Raw genomic sequence first — 23,177 nt, 5'->3', positions numbered from 1 at the left:
CTGTAGCTGCATGGAATGCCTTAACGCATGCGAGACAGAACGATGTCACAGCACCGCGCCTAAATATTAATCTAACTACAGTAATCAAAAGGCATAGACGTAGCAGGATTTAAAGCAGGCCAATGACATGGATACTAGTCTTCATTATGTCATTAGGAAGTTTAAAAATTATTCATTTATGACAGAAGATAATATATATGTGGCCCCGTTTTGACGATGAAGGTGTGAGTATTTGTTATTAAATTTTTACCCAAAAAATCCATCTTCATAAGCTGTTTTATCGCATCTTCCTCATCGTCCCCAGAAAAAAAAGATAGCCAAGTTCAGTCTAAATGTTCAGAGCACAATGTACATTTATTTATACAGAACAATATAAGACATGTTGTAGAAATGACTCCACACTTAATTAGGAACAAGACATTTAAGTCAGACACTCTGGCACAGAGTCAAGAAACTTTTTAGTCAACATAATTCAAATGTTGGTATTTCCATTTCAGAGGAACACCAGAAAGAATACAATTCACAACATTAAGTATCCTTTAAGATTTCCATAACTATAGTAGACACCATGGAAATTGACTGTGCAAAAATCTAATAAATAATATATGTGTATGTGTAATTTTAAAACCCACGTTTTATTTTATATTACTGATGCCTCCTAAATGATTTTTTTTAAATACCATTTGAAGAAATGAATAACAAAACATAAACTTCTGAACAGGTGACACCTGTGTAGAACAGGCACAAGTTATATAATGATGTAAACCTGTGCAGCATTTATTTATGAGCATTGATGACCTGGTAGCGAGACAAATGAATCGTTCATGGAAGCATGAGAAACAAAAACACAGGAGTTTTGGTCAAGAAAAAACGATGGCTGAAATCTCTTGCTTGTCCCCTTTTACGTCTCCCTACATAACAGTCAGTACTGAATGCCCTAGTGAATACTAAATACAGTATATATACTATAGACAGTAGTTATCATTTAGAAAGTAGAACAGATCTGCAACCTACGCATCAGAGCCACAGGGACAAGTCTGCTATAAACATCCTCCTGTTCAGTGTTTAGTAATTAACTTGAGCTTAACTAGTTGTGTGTAGTTCCACTTCCACCCACTTTTCAGTGCTTGTTGAGTCCAGCTTGGATGGTTCTCTGAAAAGTGTGATGACAGAGGAACTCCTCAATTATTCTGCAGCCTGCATGTAGGACGATTACAGTCATGGCAAAAGTGTATTAAGCACAAATACACAAAATGATACAGAGTACTGCATGAACTTTCATAGCAGTTGTGTTGGTTTAATTTGATGCTCACTAATGAGACTCCTGACACTTTTTGAGTTTAAACAGCTTCATTGGTAGTTCATAAAACAAGAACTTTAACATTCATTCATTTTCTGGATCGCGGGTCGTGCTGGAGCCTATCCTATCAGTCAACGGGCAAGAGGCGGTGTATACACCCTGGACAAGCCGCCAGTTCATTGCAGGGCCAAACACAGACAGACAATCATTCATACTCACATACTCGCTAACCACTGCGCCACCATGCCTGACCATTGCATTTCAAAATACAATGCTGCCATACCACCACTGTCAGGTGGTGTGGCAGGACTCAGGAGGGTTGAATGAGTGTGATCATCTCAAAAATCAAGCCTTGCACCCAGTCTCTGGAGGTCATGGGTTTATTTCTCCCGTGCAGGCAAATCGGTGTTTCTTCATTGGATCTGTAAAAAATAACAGATCTAACAAAAGGTGACACAGCTGCTGGCTTATGGGTCTACGTGCAAACTGAAAATGTAATTTTAAATGTATTTTTTTTTATAATTAAGATGTCTGTGTTTTGCACTGTAGGGACACCGTACTGAGTCTAATGTCACAAATCTGCACCCTATACCATGCTGGATTACATTTCATCAGTATCTTTGACCGATGCTATCATTGAAATACTCCTCATCTTCTTTTAATTCCACTTCTCTTGCCGGAACAAAGCCGTCAACAAAACTACAGCACGACTTGTTGCTATTGACAACCTGAAATAAAAAAAACAGTTTTCGCTTCTACGGGAAGCCGTGAACGCAGCATGTGGAGGAATGAATTGGGGTCGAGAAGGACGATGAAAAAAACATGGATATTGATCGAAAATAGCGTCGTAAGAACGAAATGTCATTGTCTCGAGTGCACGCGATGACGTGGACGAAGCGGTGCGAGAATGTAGCGACGAAAAAACCACGTTTTCAGTAACTAGACTGTCGTTTCCAGCATCGACTGCCGCGGTTGGAGCTAAAGTTAGCCTCGGTAGCTTAGAAACCTGTTAGCTAGCTGTGAGCAACATTGGCGTTCAGCCATTGGACAACTAAGACCAGCTAGCGTGAAGGTTAGCTAGCATGTGAACTGGCTGTAATGCTAATGTCGCTCCTTCGCTCAGTGCTGGAGCTCTGGTCAGCTGTTGTTGTTGCTGCTGCTGCTCTACCGATATAACTGCAGCCGTTATTTTATCTCACGGGACTCAGAGCCACGGTTCTGTTGTCGGACATTATGACCGAGCAACCCGTGATGCGCGTTATCCGCGTTAGCGGTGCAGTCAGTGAATAAAGGAAAATACCTGTCGTTGTGTTTATTTTTGAATTAATTTTGCATTCCCTTTTACGGCCTCACGAGGTCGCTGTTTTGTGTTGACTTGCGTCTTTGTAATAAAATATTATTGATATTGTGTAATATTATTTAGATTATATGGAATTCCATGGTATGACTAAGTGTAGGGCATTACTAATGTTTGCATTTAGTCTTTTCTCTTAACAATGTGTTTGTTTGTTTTTCCCACCAGGTTGCCGATGTCAGAGGTCTGCGCTCTGTGAGAGGCCAGAATTAAGAAAAATGGAAACTCGCTTTGGTAATATTGTGTTCAGCTCCAAATTTGACTCAGGAAATCTGGCACGCGTGGAAAAGGTGGAAAAGGGCCGCTCCAGCCCCCCTGCTGATGCTGCTCCCAGTGGAAATGGCTCCTCAGCATCAAACCTCAGCTCCGACTATGAATTTAATGTGTGGACTCGACCAGACTGCGGTGGGACAGAACATGAGAATGGAAACAGGTCGAAAAAGAATGCTTCTGTAGCAAGTGTTTCATGTTAATTACATGGGCGCACGAGTTAAATGACTTACCACATCTCAGACCGGGTTTCTAATGTTCCAGGTCGTGGTTTTACTTCAGTGTGCGCGGCGCAGCACCTGGGAAGACGCTGAAAATCAATGTTATGAACATGAACAACCAGAGGAAGCTCTACAGCCAGGGCATGGCTCCTCTTGTTCGCACTTTACCTGGCAAGACCCGGTGGGAGCGGGTCCGGGACAGACCCACCTCTGAGGTACAAACAAAGGTTTTCAGGGAAAGGATGTGGGAGCATTGCCATTTTAATGACATGTCTCTTTGTTTGTTTTTGTCTTTCACCTTTCAGATGGTCAATAACCAGTTCATTCTCTCATTCACTCACCGGCTGTCGGAGGTGCGAGGGGCGACCGCCTACTTCTCCTTCTGTTACCCGTTCTCTTACAGTGAATGCCAGGAGATGTTGCAGCAGTTTGACAAAACTTACCCCAAAGCTGATCACCTCTGTCCGAGCAGGTGAAACGCCACAAAGACAAACACTCGCGCTTCAAACTCACACGCATCGACGAGTAGTTTTATTTATTCTCTGTCTAATTCGTACAATTTCTGGCTTTTGTCCCTCACCACTTTCCGTCCTCACCTGTTCTCCATCAGCGCTCCGGATAGCATTTATTACCACAGGGAGCTGCTGTGCGACTCCCTCGATGGCAACAGGGTGGACCTGCTCACTGTGACCAATTGCAGCGGGATGCAGGAGGAGAGAGAACCCCGTTTGCCCAAGCTGTTTCCGGACACCAGCACGCCAAGAGCACACCGTTTCCCCGGCAGAAGGGTATTTCGCCGTCACACAGGAACACCCGATCAGCATTCCCTTCTGTAACGTAACACCTTATAATGGACGACGTCACCGCGAGTGAACCTGAACCTCGGCCTGCGCTTTCAGGTGTTTTTTCTCAGCAGTCGAGTGCACCCGGGGGAGACTCCCTCTTCCTTTGTGTTCAACGGTTTCCTCAACTTTATCCTAAGAAGAGACGACCCTCGTGCTCATGCGCTGCGGAAAATGTTTGTGTTCAAGCTCATCCCCATGCTCAACCCAGACGGCGTCATCCGTGGGCACTACAGGCAAGTACGGCGTGTGTAACAACAGTGTAAACATCCTTTAGCTATATTATAGCAGTGTTGGAAGCAATGGTACTTACTTGGGTGGTGTTGTATTATGATTTGCAGTAAAAATATAGATTTAATGGAGAGCATTTTCTATTGAAAGATTCACATCACTTACTGTTAAAATTGTATTCCTGTCCGCTCATAATCTTCCAAACTATAACTCTAAACTATGTTTATTATGCTTTTTTTTTTCTTGCAACTTTATTCAGTACCTTTTCAGGTTATACAGTAAATTTGAGATGCAATAAAAATAAAAACACTTGCTTGCTGTTATGATTACCTCACCTAAGAAGGGTTTCTTGGTTATCTGTATACAAGGACATGAAATCTGGTATCTCAGGAAAGTCGGTCTCTAAGCCACTGATTGATTTCACTATGATTACAGAAAGTGGCTGTTCCAAACATGACATTTAAAAACCAGACGCTGCAAAAGGCCAACTGTAACCCAGTTATTTAGGTGCATGTGAACACACTGCTGGTCAAGCAGAGGCTCAAAGAGCCAGCTTGGAAGTCGCATCATGACTGCCAGCAGACAAAGGTTAAGCCTGAATGGCACCAACGGCTGCTTTTAATTGTGTTGTCTCATTTCTGCAGGACGGATTCCAGGGGCGTCAACCTGAACAGACAGTACCTGAACCCCAGCCCGGAGCTGCACCCGTCCATCTACGCTGCTAAAACACTGTTGCTTTACCACCACACACACAACCGCTTGTACAGGTCTCAGTCCAGCGCTCACTGTAACCCCCCTCTAACACGCACTGCCCCCCTTAACATCAAACCAGCCAATCGGCGCCAACCGCCCTCCTTTACCGCTCTTGAAATCAGCTTGAACCAACGGAATGCCGAGAAGGCGGCAAACCCTCCTTTGCCAGAAGTTCCTATGGCGATGGAGGAGAACCTCTGGGTCAACACAGAGATGGGGAAGAGCGACCCTGACATCACATCAAGCTCCTCAGAAATCCTAGCTCCTCCTGTAGAGGTAACCACGCTGCAGGTGGAGCAGCAGGAAGCCATTCCTGCTCAGGAGGGAGGTGTGGCTTATTATGTGGACTTGCACGGCCACGCCTCTAAACGGGGATGCTTCATGTATGGAAATAACCTTCCTGAGGAGGGCCAGCAGGTGAAAGTTCCAAGTTCACTAAGATAGTTTTTTTTTCTTTCTAAATTGCTTTTAATCGAGCCCCTGACATATTTCTCTATCCCCTAATGGTGGCCACAATCATGGTCACAGTTTGTGTCGTATGCAGCTAAGCCCCTGCATCCTCCATCTGCAGGTGGAGAACGTGCTGTATCCGAGACTGATCGCTGTGAACTCCGCCCACTTTGATTTTCACGGGTGCAACTTCTCTGAGAAGAACATGTACGCACGAGATAAGAGGGACGGCCAGTCGAAGGAAGGCAGCGGGCGAGTGGCCATTCACAAAGCCATCGGGCTGCTGCACAGGTGAGACTTCAGTGGAGATGTAAAAGAGTTCACGACAGTTGTAGATGACTTTTCTTTTTATCTCTTTTTTCTGGAGAGTTGAAGTAAAAGCCATGAGGAAAGAAATCATTCATTGTGATGTTGCTTACGTTTAAGAAGGAAGAAGAAGCAGAAAAGAACAGCTGTACTGTAGCAGCAGTTTATTCAGCCACTATATTAAAAATAAACAACCTGAATGCGCATATTGTTTTGTTTTTATTTTATTTTTAACGTGTTTCTGTTGTTTGTGCCCCACCAGCTACACTCTGGAGTGCAACTACAACACAGGGAAAACCATGAACGCCATCCCGGCTGCTTGCCACGACAACGGCCGAGCGACCCCACCTCCGTCTTCCTCATTCCCCCCAAAATACACTCCAGAAATATTTGAGCAGGTAGGAAAACAACAGTGGTTTCTGCAAGTATTCCATCTGACTCAGAGGAACGCAATAGTTGTTGTTTTCTTTCTTCAAAGCATTGGAGGTTTTTAGCAAAAAAAAGAAATGAGCCTCTTAGTCTGAGTACGTCCACCTGAAGCTGATTCTGCAAGAAGCTCTCCAATTAGTGATAACAAAAAATAAAAGCACATAAACCTATGATGACCCACCCACCCATGCCCTCCCTCATCCCTGTTAATGTTATCATATGAATAACGAACTTAGCATTTAATAAGGACAGTCTGAAGTTGGCTCATGTCGTGCATCAGGTGGGGCGCGCCGTGGCGACCTCAGCCCTGGACATAGCCGAGTGCAACCCTTGGTCGCGGCTGGTGCTCTCTGAGCACAGCTGCCTGACAAACCTTCGAGCCTGGATCCTCAAGCACGTCCGCAACACCAAAGGCCTGAACGCGCACACCCAGGCTCATCCTCCACCCAGGATGCACCACAACGGCAGCAGGGCGTCGCCGCCGAAGAGCTTCAACAGGTGAGTCTAAACCCCGAAATACAACGCGGGTCACCACTTCATCTGGAGGGAACGTGGATCATCGTTTCTGTGTGTGTGTGCGTGTGTGTGTGTGTGTGTGTGTGTGTGTGTGTGTGTGTGTGTGTGTGTGTGTGTGTGCGTGCGTGTGCGTGTGTGTCGTGATTTCCGAGCAGCTGTCTGTCCGGCTCGGCCTCGGAGAACACCTTCAGACGCGTTCGCTGCAACAGCCAAAGCAGCAGCAGCCAGACGCCCTCCCCAAAGATGCAAAACTCCCCGAGCTTCACTTTCGGCTGCCCCCCACCTCGAACCCACAACCCTCACGGCAACACACACACCGGCGTGCGTGGAGGCAACAAGACACTCGGGCCTGTCGGGGGTAAGCGGACCTCTCAACCATCTGCTTTACATGCTGGCTGGTATTTTCTGCCCCCCCCCCCGGACGCGCCTCCTTCTCTTGTCTTGATCCCATCCTCTCTTTCTGCTGAATTTGTTTTTTCCGAGAGGCTCGCAGGTGGCTGATGTGATGCGTCTGTGGACAGGTTTATTGTGCTGACGTTGTAAAAGGAGCGTCAAACATAGAAAGGTGTCTGGATTGTCTGCGTGACCCCTGCATGACCTTAGCATGAACCTGCCGTCTGCTAATGGGTAGCAGACGGCATGCTGTGACTATATATATTTGAAGATTCCTCCATCTGACTTGGATCTGGAGGTTTGTCTTGGACATGTCTGGACGTCTTCGTCTGTCCCTACGTGTCCTCCCTGAGGACACTTTGAGCGGTTAGCCTTTGTGTTTGCGTGGGCACACAACTCCTGCATGTGTCTGTCTCCCTCTCTGTAGACCCTAAGCCTCAAGAGAAGAGACGCCCCCACCATCACCGCTCCATCCCGCGGTCTCCCAGCAACAGCCACGCACCTCCCCGCCCCCCACTCTCGCCCCCGTCCTCCTCCTCCTCCTCGTCTTCCTCAGCGTGCGCGGCAGGCTCCCGTCCCCTCCCGGCTTGCGTCGCTATGACAGGTCTGTACTCCCTCCAGCCCCCCAGCCTCTCCACCCTGCTCCCCTCCCTGCAGGCTCTTCCCCGGCCCGGGCTGCTCTCCAAATTGAGTCCCCTGCTCCTCCAAGGTCTGCCGCCGGCCACCAGCACTCCAGCCGGGCCAAGCAGAACTGAATCTAACCTCTGCGGGAGCTTGGGTGGGTGGAATAAGTGATGGGTGGCGTCCCGGACGGGCCGAGATAAACCTGCCTGGCTCCTCATGTAGGACAAAATATATCCTCATCACTAATTGATCTGGCGTGATGGCAGCGTCGGAGAGTGGACCATCACTGATTGGTCGTTTAGCTAATAACGAATCAGAAGAGAAATGAAGCTGAGGGATGCAATCGATTGATGGCTTCAAGAAGCTGTACTTGGACAGCGCTGGATTTTGTCTTGATCATTCAAATACAGATATATTGATCATAGCGCAGTCACATGCGATGTGTGACAATGTCACAGCGTTCTTTTGCATTGATCTGTTGTGTCTGGGGCTTAAGGATGAATAAGGAAACCTGAGAGGAATAAGTGTGACTGCAATGTGCAGAAAATGTTGAAAATGTCATTGCTGACTTGAATCAAACGTTTCCTGTGGCGCCTCCTGGTGGTCTTTCATGAACAAAGCAAACTGTAGTTACTGAAAATGTTTAGCAACAAGAGGGGGCGACTCGGCTTCATCATATCCAGTGCTGCCTAAAATTTCAGAACGTATGATAAATATTCACAGTAAGTCTTAATATATGAAATGTGATACTAAAGGAGTACATCCTTGATCTACTGCAGTATTTAATTATAAGCTTTTGCTTTTACCTTGTTGTTCTCCGCCAAGGAGGTTTTGTTCTTGCTGCCGTTTGTTTATCTGTCTGTCCGTCTGTCCGTCTGTTAGCGAGCTAACTCACAAAGTTCTGGACGCTTTTGGATGACATTTTCCGGAAATGTTGAGAATCTTTCCAGGAACAGATGAATAAATAAACGAACACATCCTGGATTCTGGATCGCTTTGAAATCTTTGTTAATATTGCAGTCATTGGAGCTTCAAAATGTGTTCCTCAATAGCCCGGTCGATTGTTGACCAATGTTTATGTAATTTGACTCAGTCACGTAAGATGGGGGCCTCTATCTCAGCACCGGATTTCATCTGGATCAGATCCAGAATGAGTGCTTTTCTACACTTAAAGTAACTTGGATTTTGTCGTCCGGAGTGGCAAACGAAACTGTTCGGCAGAAACGCCCTGTATGCCCAGTCACTCTGCTTTATACTCAACGTGGTGCTAACCTCCTATATGAGGCCGATTGTCTGTGATGTCTTCACTTCTTGAATGTGCTTCTGTCTCTTTACCGTCTCTCTGTTTAGCCTCTGGAATAAAAAAAAAAAATATTCCTTTGTGAAGCAGCGTGTGGGTCCTCTCGTCTCCTTTACCTCTGCTGTGTTCGTGTGCCGTCTTTATTATTCAGCTTCACAAACCAGGACGTTAGATAAGCGGAAGGTTCTGTTAACAGACAGCATTGTGTCTTCCTTGTGATTTACGTCCCTGCCTTTGTTGACAGGCGTCAGCTGCCCAGACATTCAGCCCAGCGGTCCCAGTTCAGCGAGTTGCTCCAGATTATCTTTCCCCAAGCGTCCCGCGCGTGTCGGGGGAGGGTGCCGAAATCTTGCAGTCGCTCATCACCCCTCAGAGGTTAGCTGGCAGACGCTCAGAGCGAAGTCTCATCCATTCTTATATTACTAGTTCTTCTGTACTGCGCAAACCCACAGTTTGTGAAGCCGCTTCAATGTCTCCATTTGTCACAGGCTGCTAAAGGCTCGGGCCCTGAACACATCCTTTCCTCCATCAAATTTAGCAAGTGAGTCCAGGCTTGTCTAAATCATCGAGAAGCAGTTTTGATATCTCGCAAAGTCAGTAACGGGATGGAATCCACTTGAGTAGCATTACACAGTAACGATGAAAATGATGAATGAAATGTTCTACACGTGTATTATATTATATTATAAACATCGGGCTTTATCGCTGCTGCCATTTTTCTGTGCGGTGAGAATACACCCTTGTTGCCTGCCCCCCAGGTGTGAGCTGCAGCCTCATACAAGCCGTATTCCCGTTCGGCGAGCGGGTTCGACCAAGACCTCTCCTACACATAGCAGTAAAACATCCCCAACCAGCTTAAACCCAGACTCAACTGGAGATGACATGTCAGCCACCATGAAGGTCTGGAGGCTGCTGAGGCCTGGCCTCCATCGCCGCCTGTCACTGTCAGGCATGTAGACGAGCTTGTGTTGCTGTTGCTTTAATGTAATGGATGACTTTTCCCCATTTCTTCCTAGTGACTTGGGAGTTATTCATAATTCCACACTATTTCCTGCAATTTCAAAACTTCCCAATTTCCACATTTTTACAACTCAACTGAGCTTTCATATTTAGTCTCACAAATATTTCGAGCATATTTTAAGTTTAGCATTTTCAAGCGGTGCCTGACAATTTTAGATTTCCTCTTTCCTGCTGGCGAACAAGAACCAAAGTCACTATTTAATATTGTTTTCCAAATCACTCCACAGGCGTGTCGGGGAAAGGAGGTGCTATACAGATGGCTTCTAAAGCGCTGATGAAGAAGAGCACAGACAGAAGCGACAAAGGAAATACTGATGTCAAAACAAAACAGATAGATGAAGCACCGCAGCAGGTGATGCACAGTCAGACGCAGTGTCAGATTGTAGAGAGAATCTGATTGATATAATGACGTTGTCTTCAAAGGTCGAGGAAGCGCCAGCGATGCCTCTGCCGGGGACTATGAACGTGTGCGAGACAGAGACCCCGTGTGGAGAAGTCTAGGAACTGTCTGGAAGAGGATTTTCTCTTTAACATATCCTGTACGACTTACCACCACAGAATTTTACGTGCAATAAAACGTCCTGACCATTTTTAGATTTGTAGACGTACGGTGTCTTCAACCGATGCTATTGAAACGTGTTCATTCCTACAGTAGCGAGCAGTTCTATTAGAGCAAGCGAGCGTTAAGTGCCTTGCAGCTGCTAAATGGAACTGCAGCGTCGGCTGAGCCGCAGAGCAAACTTTAAAACTGAGTAAGATAAGCTGTTCTTGAACAGTTCACTTTTCACCTCACACTTTTTTCTATCGTCTCCTTTTCCCCACATTTTTTTTTATGCATTCTCACACTGATTGCACCAGTATTTTACTCACTAGGAGGTTACCTCTCATTGGCATCCAGAGATGACTTTGAGTGGCGTGTATTTTAATGTAATTTTTCCAGATGTTCTTTGTATATGGTGCCTAGAATAGGAATTCACCCACGATACCAGTTTTTGTGAAAATGATACACAACCGCACTATTAAAGCACAACTATAAAATCAGCACTGTAGATTTGTACAATTTACAATGATAGCTTGTGTGAGCCATAACATGAATATTTACACTTGGAAGGCTCAGCTATGCGTTAAGAATGGTGATGCCGTTACTGAAAAGTAGAAGTCAGATGTAACAAATCTTCCAAGGTGCTGATTATCTTTAGGAGAAACGGAACTTGAAGTATAAATAAACGAACTTCAAAAAGCCTGTTTTGTTCCTCTTTGCAAGGAAGTAACTATAGAAAATATATATTGCATGTAATGTGCCTGCAGAATAACTGGGGTGTACGGAAACATGAATGACAGTTGAAGTCACATATTTTATTAGTAAAAAACACTATTGTGCAATGTTACAAAGAAATTCATCTGGAAAAGAGGACGTTTGGAGGATGGGAATGTTGTTTCCAGGGCGGGAATTCCACCTCACCTATCGGGAGAAAAGACTTGAGTGCTTCTGCAAGTTTTGAACAGAATTTCAAATAGTATTCATAGTTGCAGAAAGAGCTTCTAAACATGGTTTGCGATAAGTAACTGACTAACACATAACTGGACAGAGAGACTAAATGTACTCACCTTTCCAATCATACTGTCCAGACACTAGTCCTGCTTCTTGGGGTTATTTACTGCAACATAGTGGTATAACACAACGAGCAGGAACAATGAGACGCCAAGCATGTTGGCAAATATGGCCAGCTGCACGTCTGTCACCATTCTGCCAAGAATAAAGGGACATAGTTCCAGCGTAAGAAAGCTGCTTGGATTCACCAGATATGTTTCTATATTAATCACTCATTCATTCATAGTAGCATTCACTATTTCATGAAGGATCACCCCAGAGGTATTAAAACAATGTAGTTATTTTGCATTAAAATCAAATCTACTCTGCATCACCGCTTTCAATTTAGCCTTACTGGATATTTTAAACCACATTAGGAATTTTGTAAGAACCTGTTCACATGCATCTCAGAGAAGTGCTATATAAGAATCAAATAAAAATGTCACTTTCAAAACCTCTGCAAATCTTATTGTATTTTAAAAATAAAAAATAAAAAAACAGTCGACTACAGTATTACTAGTAATACCAGTAAAAATCACTACATTCAAGCTAGCTGGCTAGAAAAGTCTAGCTAGCTGGAGCGGTCACTGACTAAATCGCACAATAAGGATAGAGCCACATGTAAAAATTACGAACTCACACATATCAAAACGTGACTTAACTACCATTAATACTTACATTGGTCTTTAAGTTAGACTTTGGCTCTCGGTTATGTTTCAGCTGCACAAGCAACGCTGTCTGTCACTTCCTGTTCGGGGAGGAAAGCCACGTCACGTTTAGGACAGTCATAGAAATAGATATAATAGAGCCAAACCTCAGTGATCAATGAATGAATATCAAAACTTATATGCGATTCCTTAACAACCATTAGCGCTATTATTTAGTTTTATACGCATTAATAATTTCAAATCATGTCATTTTGAATCGTTACATAGGATGCTATTACTTTTTTTTGTTTGTTATTGTAATCATGGTCATCCAGACCAGAGGCGGCAGTAGTGAGCTACTCTCGGCTGGACGCTAAGATCCTGTAGGAGTGGCCCAAATGTGCAGCGAGCGATCCGAACACCTCACCCGGCGTGAACGGTGGTGACCAAACCAGATGCAAATTGGAATCAGCCATCGAACATAAGGGGATTTAAATTCCGAACGTTGTCTCATAGTTAATCCAGAGGGCGCTACCATGACTCTTTACGAATATGTCACGCAGGAGCAGCTTGCGGGCTTCGACAAATATAAGGTATGATCATGTTCTGGAGCAGCTAGCCGCTGAACCCACTTAGCTAACGGGTCCACGGTCCGCTATGACCGGCCTGCTAAATACGTGTGTGACGGTAAGGTGCCCGGTGTTAGCCGGAAGATTCACGGTTAATCATTTGGACGGTATGACCTGCTCGTCTCGGTGTCCTGTAAGTTTGTATACGGTTGTTGCTTCACGGCAGCTGTTCATGCAGTCGATCGATAATCTGCCCTAACAGTTGCTCATTGCTTCTCAGAGTCAGTGGCTGCTCATGAGAAACAGCTTTCCTTAACTTAAGGTATCCACCAGCCCCCACCTCTCTCTTTGTGTTTATGTGCACCACCAAAGAAGAGAAATGCACAACAATGGGGATGCCACTCAACATGAATAACATTTCTGGTAAACAATGATGATGATGATGAATGGGCGGGCACGGCGGCGCAGTGGTTAGCGCTGTCCTTTCACATCAATAAGGCACCGGGTATGAATCATATCTGTGTGGAATTTGTGTGTTCTTCCCGTGTCCGCGTTCTCCGGTTTCCTCCCACTGAGTTGATCACACTAGATCTGAGTGCGTGCGTGCGTGCGTGTTTGTGCGTGTGTGTGTGTGTGTGGTCAAGCATTCCATTGACCACAGGCCTTCTTCTGCATGCCACATAAATTCACATAATTGCATTCATATGTGCGTGTGTGTGGCAAAACACACACGCACACACAAACACACACAAGGGGTCTGTTGTCTTGTCTTGACAGTGGAAGACTGAAGAAAGCGTGATGTGTTTCTCTGCAAACAGTAGAGATTGAATTATTAGTAAGCAAGGTGACAAATTGGATTATGCAAAATAGCAAAAGTAATAAACAAATTAATTTAAATGTTGTGTTAATTCGTGAGAGATTGGAGGATTTTCAAACTTGTCTACACGTGAGATTGCTTTGTAGTTCTGTTGATCGTCAAAGATTATTGGGACAAACCAATAAATAAAAACTCATCAATATACTTTATTTATTTCTCAGTAACAAAGAATAGGCAGCGTGACGAGATGCCCCTGAAGTTTGACTGGATCCTACGTGACAATCAAATCTGTGTTTTTATAACCCCGTCCTGATTGATCGGACTGTCTCTCTTTGCAGTACAATGCAGTGGACACGAATCCCCTCTCGATATACGTCATGCACCCGTTCTGGAACTGTGTGGTGAAGGTGAGGAAGACTTGTTAGCCTGTGTGTGTGTGTGTGTGTGTGTGTGTGTGTGTGTGTCGAGTGTGCGTACTTCAGTTGTAGATTTCTGCCGTGACACAGCAACAGAACTGAACAGTCTGAACAGTCTGAACCCATCAGTTCAGTTTTGTTGTCATTACAATACATTTTTTTAGATACAGTACATGACTCTGGGTTCCTCGCGTACACGCCTTTTTTATTTAGTCTTTTTCTTTACGTTAACTGCAGGCTGATATTTATTGATTGGACGAAATTTGCATTGTTTAACAAATTCCGGGGTAATTAGAGCAGATAGTTATGATGAGATGTTCATTAACTGTAACTCACTATTTCTTTCACCACCAGTATCTGCCCACATGGTTGGCTCCGAACCTCATCACGTTTACAGGCTTCATGTTCCTTGTGTTGAACTTCCTCATGTTGGCCTTCTACGATTTTGACTTCACGGCCTCTGGTAAGTCTCCCGCGACCCTTTTTTTCCTTTTCGTCTTTTCTGCTAGGAGCGTTGTGCACTTTAGAATCTCCCCCACCGTCCTATAACGCGGTTAAATGGGCATCATCGGATAAAGGAAGAAAAAAAAAAAAGCCGCCGACATTACTGTTGGTCAGTTGATTTATGCAAAGCAAAGTCCATCACTCGGCAGATCATGGCTGTCTGTGACTGCTCGGGGTAATGAGTGATCCATTGCATCCTGCGAACACACACTGAGTTACTGCTGTTTACACGTGCAACACTATCTCTGTGACGTCAACAAAAACGACGGGTGTAAACATAGAGATTCTATCATTTTGTTCTTCTGCACGCTTAAGATAAGTGAAAGATATAAACAAGGTAGATGTGAGAGTCTAGAGTCCCTGCAGGGAGGCCAAAACACACATTAGACCGGCAGGAATGTCAAAAATCAACATATTTACCCATGTTAATGGTTCACCGGACATCGCTACAGAGCTGCTTGTGTGTATCCTTCTTTTTTATATACATATATTTGTTTATGTTTTACCAAGGTGTTTGGGTCAGTTGAGGAAACATGGAGCTTTGCTGTTTATCTGTGGCTCTGCGTGTGATGTGCTGTACGTTTACATGATTTGTGTCGCAGCCGCAGGACATGAACATGTGCCGAGTTGGGTCTGGGTTGCTGCAGGAATCTTCAACTTCTTGGCCTATACACTCGGTGAGTTCCAACCCCTGCGGCTCCCGTCTGTTATCCTTTCAAGCCCTGCTCCTCGTGGAATGTGTTCTGTACCGTGATTTGTTTCAGCTGTGGGAGCGGAACGCGGTCCAGGCTAATCTTTGTAATACCTGTAACTGACAGCTAACATGGATGCACGTGTGTAAAAGTTATTAAATGCTGCGCATATAAAAAAAAAATAATAATCATATTGATTGTGGCTATCATGAAGGTGTGTAATGTGAAAAGGGTCGTTCTGTAAATATGTTCCTCTTTCTGATGAGTCAATTCATGTACGTTCAGTTGCATGTGGTGTAGAAACGGGACTAATCCTTGTCCTAATGACCCAGGCAAACCTTTCCAGGATTCACGCAGTCAGGTTAATGAATGATTAGACACGTCTTCTAAAAAACAACTTTCTTTATGCATTTATAGCATTGATCCAGAATTATTTATTGACCCTTCAGCTATTATAAAAAATAAAGTGCCTGCAAGTGAATGGGTTTTTATGGGGCTTTTATACTTGTTTATAGGTCATTCACCGAGTGTGCCAAAGTCTTTTCCACAGTCCAAGCCGACTCTCTGGAATAGAAAGTTTGACTGTTATATTCCTTCTGTTTGTGACGTCGACATGTACTCTGTGAACCACAGTGAGGTCGGGAAACATTTTTTGGCAACCGTTTTGTGAATGGTTAAAATATGAGCTTCCTTCGTGGTGTTTCTTTTGAATATAGATCTGCTGCTGTTACTTTAGGAAGCAGGAATGTGACTGTTGAAAGACTTTGTCCACTTGTGTGAAAGTGGGCTGCAGCCTTGACTGAGTTAAAATGGGATGACTTGTGTTTGTTTCTTATATTAAAGCTAACCATCAAAGACATGAACTACATGTAATGATTTTTTTATTATTTCGCCTTGTTCAGATGGTGTTGATGGAAAACAGGCTCGTCGCACCAACTCCTCCACACCTCTAGGGGAGCTGTTTGACCACGGCCTTGACAGTTGGGCCTGCATCTTCTTTGTGGCCACTGTTTACTCCGTATTTGGGCGTGAGGAAATTGGCGTAGATGTTGCTACGCTGTATTACTTCCTGTGGGTGGTGCTGTTCTCGTTCATTCTGTCTCACTGGGAGAAATATAACACCGGCATCTTGTTTTTGCCATGGGGATACGATATCAGCCAAGTGGTAAGGACACACGCCTGAACAGGAAATGAAATGCATTGATGGCTAAACACTGCACCTGTGATAAAAACTGTTACTAGTAATTCTTTGAATCCAGACACATGTATGCTTTAGCTAGCTAGCTAATCTCAACCTTTGATGAAATAGTATTTTCAATCTAGCCTTGAATGTCTCGATGACATTGTTTTTCATCTCCTTCCAGACCATCTCCCTTGTTTACCTGGTCACTGCCGTGGTCGGCGTGGAAACGTGGTATAATGAAATCCTGTGGCACTTCCTTTACAGAGACCTGTTCACCTTTATGATCATCGGTGAGCTGCGATTGGTCCACGCTGTTTATTTATCCATTTATTCACCAGATTGGCAGCATAATAATAAATGTCTTTAAATGTCCAGTTTGCTCCTTCACCGTGACCTTACCCATGAGCCTCTACAACGTGCTGAAGTAAGTCAGCCTCTCAACGCCATTGCTATATTGTGCTAGCGTCTCACGCAGCACGCTGACCTTTTCATCTCTCTGGGTTTGCAGGGCTCACCGTAGCGGCAGTCTGAAGCACAGCAGCCTGTACGAAGCCTTCCTGCCTTTCCTCTCTCCCGTCCTCCTTTTCGTCTTGTCCACAGTCTGGGTCGTCTTCTCTCCATCCAACATCATTGAGCTGCAGCCCAGGGTCTTCTACCTCATGGTGGGGACGGCCTTCGCTAATGTCACGGTGAGCATCGGCCGAGTCTTCACTATATTTTTTTCCTTCCTTATGGGTGCTAATCCTTATTTTATGTGTGTGGATGTGCGTGTCTCGCAGTGTAAGCTGATCGTGTGTCAGATGAGTAACACGCGTTGTCAACCACTGAGCTGGTTGTTGCTGCCCATGACGCCGGTGGTGTTGCTAGCGGTGACCGGGGTGGTCGCCAACGAGCGCTTGCTGCTGTATCTGTGGACAGCTGCTGTCATATTAGCACACATGCACTACGGTGTATCAGTGGTGAGAACACACACACACACAGACGCTCGCGGCATCTCTGTTCAAATGATGAAGATTTTCTTCATGTCTCTGACGCATCTCCATTTAAAAAATCAGTCAGGATGTACATCTGTGGCCACATGTTTACCTCCGCCAAGGAGGTTTTGTTTGGCTGTTTTTTTGCTGTCTGTTGACCATTAAATTATGAGAGCGATCCAGATACCTGTCTGGATTTAAAAAAAAAAAATGTCTCCAGATTTTCCCATTTACTTATAATAGAAGTTTTAATATGTATATATATATATTGTAAAATACACATTTAGTTTACTCACCAAAAAGCAGTGATAGAGGGGTCCGATATGAACTATCATGTAAAATGTCTTCTGGATCTGATCCAGAATGTGGTCAGGAAAAAATTATACATTTTAGCATTAATAATTATGGATTCAGAAATCAGTTAAAAATACACATAAACGCCGATTCGCCAAGAACAATTTAGAACCTTTTGATGATTATCCAGATCACCATGTGGACGGTGTAAATCTAATTGGGAGGGGAATGAGCTGCTTGGCGGAGGTTTGAGCTGTCCGACCGTTTTTCAAGTTGGTTATTTAATCCAAAGAATGAAGTATTAAATCATCGTTTGTTTGGGTTTTTTTTTTTATTTCTAGGTACAACAGCTCAGCAGACATTTCAACATCTGCACCTTCTCCCTGAAAAAGCCCGGCACTGACTGACAGGAGGAGGAACGAATCGGCTTGAAAGAAGCAGAGGTTTAGGCTCCTCCCCTCCTCTGCTCATCAACACGTCACACTCATCACCACGGAAACTGCATCCCCTCCCCTCCATCTACAATGAAATGGACCGTTATTTCACTGTCCTGAAACACACACACACACGCACAGATGAAAACAATCTCTGGTCCCAACAATGGGGCGGGCCTAGGGGGCTCTGGCTTCCGTAATTGGTGATTGGCCGACTTGGTTGAGCCAATGAGGTGCAATTGTTTCCTACGGAAATGTGCTTCAGTCACGAGGACAGGAGAGTGTGTTTCTGCTTTCATGGACGTTTCTATCTCGGACATAAAATGCATCCGCACATAAACAATTGAACTCACATAGTGTTATGAATGTACGATCTGCCTTGGGCAAAACAAATCTTTTTAATTTTTATTATATTAACAGGAATGCCTCAAAGATGTGGGTTTTTTTTTTTCTTCTTCAAATGTGAGTGGTCCTGTAGATCTGATGACTTCCAGGTCAGAAAATCTATGGAAGGAAAACGAAATCGTCCGAGCTTTCGAACTCTGCTAACTTTGACTTGTGTCTGAGCGCTGGCCTCCCGGCTCGCCCTCCATCGAGGTGTCGTGTTTTCATGCCGATACATCCTTTTGGTTTTTTTGTTTTGTCTCGCCATGGCATCTGCTTGTGGTGAGTTTGCGCTGTGCCTGAATGAAGAGTGCGTCCAAAAGCCATAACCGGAGCGGACTCACTCTGAGGGAACAAGCCTTCGCACAGGACGCCACAAACAGCACGGCGCCGCCTGGCGTCACTCTCCTGCCCGCTATACAGATATCACAGCTTTTATACTGACTGTCATATAACTTGTCTGGGTTTTTTTTTTCTTTTTTTCTCAGTCTGTTAAGGTCTTCGTTTGTGTCTTTCAAATGTTTCCCCGGTGAGGATGACCACTCTGCGGCGTCTGCAGACTCGCTCAGGCCAGTGAACATTTGACGGGGCTTAATCATCTATCGCGTCTCCCAGACTTCGTGTTCCAGCACGGGCAGTTTGGTCCGGGAGAAATATATTCTTTAATGCGTGAGCTTAGCTTTAATTAATCCTTTCGTGCTTGCTGTTGAAAGTGATTCGCCTTCTCTCTCTTATCTGTTGACGCTGAAGGTAGCTGCTTCAGCTGCACAAAAGACTTGACGGTTGATGGAAACGTAAATGATGGATGCGGAGCCAAGTCTGTCCGCTCCAACACTCGTATAAACCGGTCACTCTGCACTTTTAGCTAAGTATGGGTGGATGTTTTTGGCTAAACCATTTGATCCAATGTCTGGCTCTTTGTTGTTCTGGAGGAAAAGGACCAGAATAACAGTTCAGGAAACTTTCAATTTCTCATAGGAATCGTGTGTATCAGTTCCGTAGCTGAACTGAATGTATTTATCACACATCGTAGATTTGTGTCGCAAGAAGTGTGATGATACTTGAAGACTTGAAAGGAAGGGAATGTTTTGATACACCGACAGGAAAACACACCGATATTTGTGGTTTACCAAAAATGTTTCATCCCTCAATTTACAGAGAACTTCTGACCATCTAGATCAGCCTCATCGCGTCCCTGTAGTGCTGTCACCAGTGGGAGAAACGATGCAAAAATGTGACTCTACTGCCGTAATAGTCTGAATGAGCCATTTGTTTCTGCTTGTATGTGGTCGTAAACACACAAAAAATACATATTTATGTATTAACACAATTTTAAGGAATTCTGGATACCCAAGACAAGAACAACTTCCTGACCGTAACTGGTGGGCTCATAGCGCTGTCTGCATATCTGTCTGTGTATGGGTAGTACTCATGCCCTGAATGTGTTTATATCTATGTATATATGTATTTTTTTTTTTTTTAACTGCAAATGAAATAGTTTTACCAGACACTGATTTTTCAGAGTAAAGTGCAGATCAGAAATGGGCTACCAGACTATCCATGTAACGGTTCTATGTTAGGGGGAAAACAATTTTGTTAATTCAGTTTATTCACTTTGAGATCTTTTTTTCTTCATATTTTTTGCAGTGTTCGCAGCTTCAGGCATCAGCCCCTCTAGATCAATTAACACAAACTGTTCAAATGGTGACTAAGTTGTTGTATAAATGCTGCTCTGCCGTTCAACTCCAGGGCTCCAGCGTGACTGTTTCATGATGTTGTATTTAACCTGCGAAAGAATGGAGTGTCCGGAAACAAATAAATGACATTGTTTTTCTTTAACCACTGGACTGTGTCGTTGTCAGAAATTTGAACTGTTATGATGTAACATTTGTAATATACAAGCATTTTTTTCATGCAGTTCATGTAACCACAATATTAAAAAATCCAAACGTTTTGAGAATCAAAAAAAAACGAGCTGTATTACACAGATCGTCCATCAGATGTCGCTGCGGAACTACATTTTACTTGACTTTCTTGCTATGAGATGATTGTTTCGGGCCTGAGGAATAAGAAATGTTCCTGCACGAATTTCTCATGAAAATAAGTTTCACAAGTCAAACAGTCTGGATTTTTACAGGCTTCACGCGTGCTTGAACGTCTCACCTTTGAGTCCTGGCTCTGCTTTCTGTTACAGACTTCATTAGTTATTGATTCTCTCCTCACAAGCGGAAGCATGCGTTTGTTTTTATCATCTTTACACTTTCACAGAAATTCACGACAACTGCAGAGATTGAATCGTTTTGCAGGGAGAGTCGTTTCAAACAGAGAAATCGGGATTATTCAAGTGAACTATAAGATGCCAAAGTAAGAAGGCTTGCCCTTTGTTAAATGACTTTGTCATTAGGTTCTGTATGAACGCAAAGACCCCCGCATGTCTTCTATTATGAAAGTGTGGCTGCGGAGTTTCGCCTGTGAAAATAGCCAGATTGTGCAGCAGCTCCTTCTAGGAATTTAGATTTTCATGCATCTATTGAAAGAACAGTTTTATATCTTAATATTTTATTTATGTTATATTTTCGGGAACTGTTAACCGATCGTTGAAACCAGTTAAATAGAGTTGGGAATTATTTTCAAGCCTAAATAAACATGACCATGCCTCCACAGTGTATATTCTGCGCTGATTTTAAATGAATACAACTATGTTCATCTGGAATTTCAAACGTTTCATGTTCCTGCTAAAAGCCTTTATATAAGAGTTTAAACGTTTTATGTGATTGTAGTTAATTTCAGTAAATTAAAGTGCATTATGAAGAAACGACATAATATGCAGTAACTGTGCAATGACGTACAAGAGAGCACATATTGTGTTAAGAAGTGACTTAAGATTCAGCTAAGATTCACAAGCCTTAAATATACTGACATAATGTGAGTGTGACGGATTTATAAACTCTGGAGCGTGGCGTGGCGCAGCGTGGCGCAGCGTCCCTCCGCTCCGGGTGTGATGATGAATACATTTATTAGATAGAATATTAGAGCAGTACAAGTACAGTCAAAAAATAGTATGTATTACAGTACAAGTACAGTCAAACAACCTGTCTAAGAGGAGCATTTCAAAAAAGGGTTCTTGTTTTCGTTGAAAGTCCTTCGTACATAATTCATCGACATTTAACAATACCAATAAAGTATAAAATAAATTACTCCATTGATGCAAAATAACAATAAAATAAAAAGACACATGGAGGTGGGGAAAAAAGGGGGGGTCAAGGTAGGGGGTGGGGGGGCGGGTGATCTGGAGAGTCTCCGTTTCTGGCCTCCTGAAAGGTGAATGTTCTTTTAGTGAATTAACTGCCGTTGATCCTGAGCTGACAGTTAATCAGAGGTGACATCAATTAAACAGCGCTCGGCTCGAGTTGCTGCTCTCTGCGTGCGTGTGTGTGTGTGGACGTTTTCCGCGCCACTGACCCTCGTGACGCGTGGACGCAGACACGCGCTGCCGCACACGGCGAGTGGGCGGAGACTGTAGCTCGCCACCCTGGAGAGCTCCCGCTGTGAGGTGAACCTCAATTATGGATGTCGATCGTTAGAAACCGGACACCCCAGACGGATGAACACACACACACACACACACACACGCACACACACACGCACACACTGCCTCCCATAATGTACCCGCAAGCCCTCCAGGTGACCACCAGTATGAATAAATACCAGTGTAATCATTAAACCAGACTAAACTAATTACACGACTTCTGATTTATCTTGTCACAATAAGACATTCCTACACATCTTATCTCTTTAGCTGATGCCCTTGTCCATTCATCTTTTCGTTTCATTTCCTAACTGACACAAAGGTAATGTCTTTCAGCGGTCATTATAACAGGGATTAATCCATCAAAGGATGGCATGGATAGTCATGTGTCACACACACACACATCAAAGGATGGTTTCATCTTTCAGACTGGAATCTGGGAGCATCTCTGCCATCAATATGTCTCTACGTCTCTTTTGTCTTTCTCTTTTTCCTTTCCTTTCAATGTTTTTATGGATCCAGATTGCTGTTATCAATGTTTATGTCAGTGTATTTTAAGTAAAAATGCTGTACGTATTCTGATCACGTTAACAGCTAACCATTGTGCACTGTGTCAAGTAGCCAGAGAGGTAACTCAAGTGGGGGGGGGGGGGGGGGGGGTGTATCCACCTCAGTGGGTTCAATCTGTCCTCATTTAGCGCATGCATAACAACGCATACACACACACACACACATACAATATCAGATAGCATTTCTTAAATTATTCAGCAGCCACACAGAGCAGCCAGATTCCTGGACCTCTTTGCAGCACATCTTGACTGATAATAATCCACAGACAGTGATGCAAGGACAGATGAGTTTATACGCCACAGGAAGCAGAGATTGGGGGGGGGGTAATGATTTAGCAACCAGATTTTACACGATCACAGCAAACAGATCATATAAAGCAAAATGTAAGGAGAAGAGTGAAGATGAAACACCAGAATAGCTGGGCTGTGATTCCGATTTGACACCTCGGAGAATCAGAACCGTTTCAGCTACATTTTTGATTGGAGTTCACATTTCCACCATAGCAGTGTGATTAATCTGGATCACCAGATCTGAAGTTTTTCTTGGATGCTCATAATACTTTCA

At 44.0% G+C, this 23,177-nt stretch overlaps 3 protein-coding genes across 4 annotated transcripts; 2 read left to right on the top strand and 1 right to left on the bottom strand.

Annotated features, from left to right (window-relative positions):
- The first annotated feature begins 2,872 nt into the window (after positions 1-2,872).
- Positions 2,873-10,510, top strand: agbl5 (AGBL carboxypeptidase 5). The gene is made up of 16 exons (XM_068754069.1): positions 2,873-3,087; positions 3,189-3,360; positions 3,451-3,617; positions 3,756-3,933; positions 4,045-4,223; positions 4,863-5,388; positions 5,543-5,712; positions 5,990-6,125; positions 6,437-6,654; positions 6,828-7,030; positions 7,493-7,669; positions 9,234-9,364; positions 9,478-9,530; positions 9,748-9,938; positions 10,237-10,361; positions 10,433-10,510. The coding sequence occupies exons 1-16, from the start codon at positions 2,873-2,875 to the stop codon at positions 10,508-10,510; spliced, it is 2,919 nt and encodes a 972-aa protein (XP_068610170.1).
- An 840-nt stretch (positions 10,511-11,350) lies between these two features.
- Positions 11,351-12,370, bottom strand: ost4 (oligosaccharyltransferase complex subunit 4 (non-catalytic)). Of its 2 annotated transcripts, XR_011105997.1 has the most exons (3): positions 12,279-12,370; positions 11,618-11,756; positions 11,351-11,471 (listed from the first exon to the last, which is right to left on the bottom strand). XR_011105997.1 is itself a non-coding variant. In XM_068753991.1 (2 exons), exon 1 carries the CDS (start codon positions 11,753-11,755, stop codon positions 11,642-11,644), a length of 114 nt encoding a protein of 37 aa, XP_068610092.1. In that variant the 3' UTR covers positions 11,351-11,471; positions 11,618-11,641. The 2 variants fall into 2 exon arrangements, 1 of the variants encoding a protein (XP_068610092.1); XM_068753991.1 differs by lacking the exon at positions 12,279-12,370 and having other exon boundaries at positions 11,618-11,755.
- A 413-nt stretch (positions 12,371-12,783) lies between these two features.
- selenoi (selenoprotein I) lies at positions 12,784-18,145 on the top strand. The gene is made up of 10 exons (XM_068753776.1): positions 12,784-12,840; positions 13,972-14,040; positions 14,404-14,512; positions 15,156-15,230; positions 16,148-16,410; positions 16,610-16,718; positions 16,804-16,852; positions 16,937-17,117; positions 17,208-17,387; positions 18,038-18,145. Exons 1-10 carry the CDS (start codon positions 12,784-12,786, stop codon positions 18,143-18,145), a joined length of 1,200 nt encoding a protein of 399 aa, XP_068609877.1.
- The last annotated feature ends 5,032 nt before the right edge of the window (positions 18,146-23,177 follow it).

Source organism: Brachionichthys hirsutus, chromosome 20, assembly GCF_040956055.1.
Source record: "Brachionichthys hirsutus isolate HB-005 chromosome 20, CSIRO-AGI_Bhir_v1, whole genome shotgun sequence".
NCBI lineage: Eukaryota > Metazoa > Chordata > Actinopteri > Lophiiformes > Brachionichthyidae > Brachionichthys > Brachionichthys hirsutus.
Note: the sequence above shows the minus strand (reverse complement) of the source record. Positions and strands in the feature narration are given on the sequence as shown.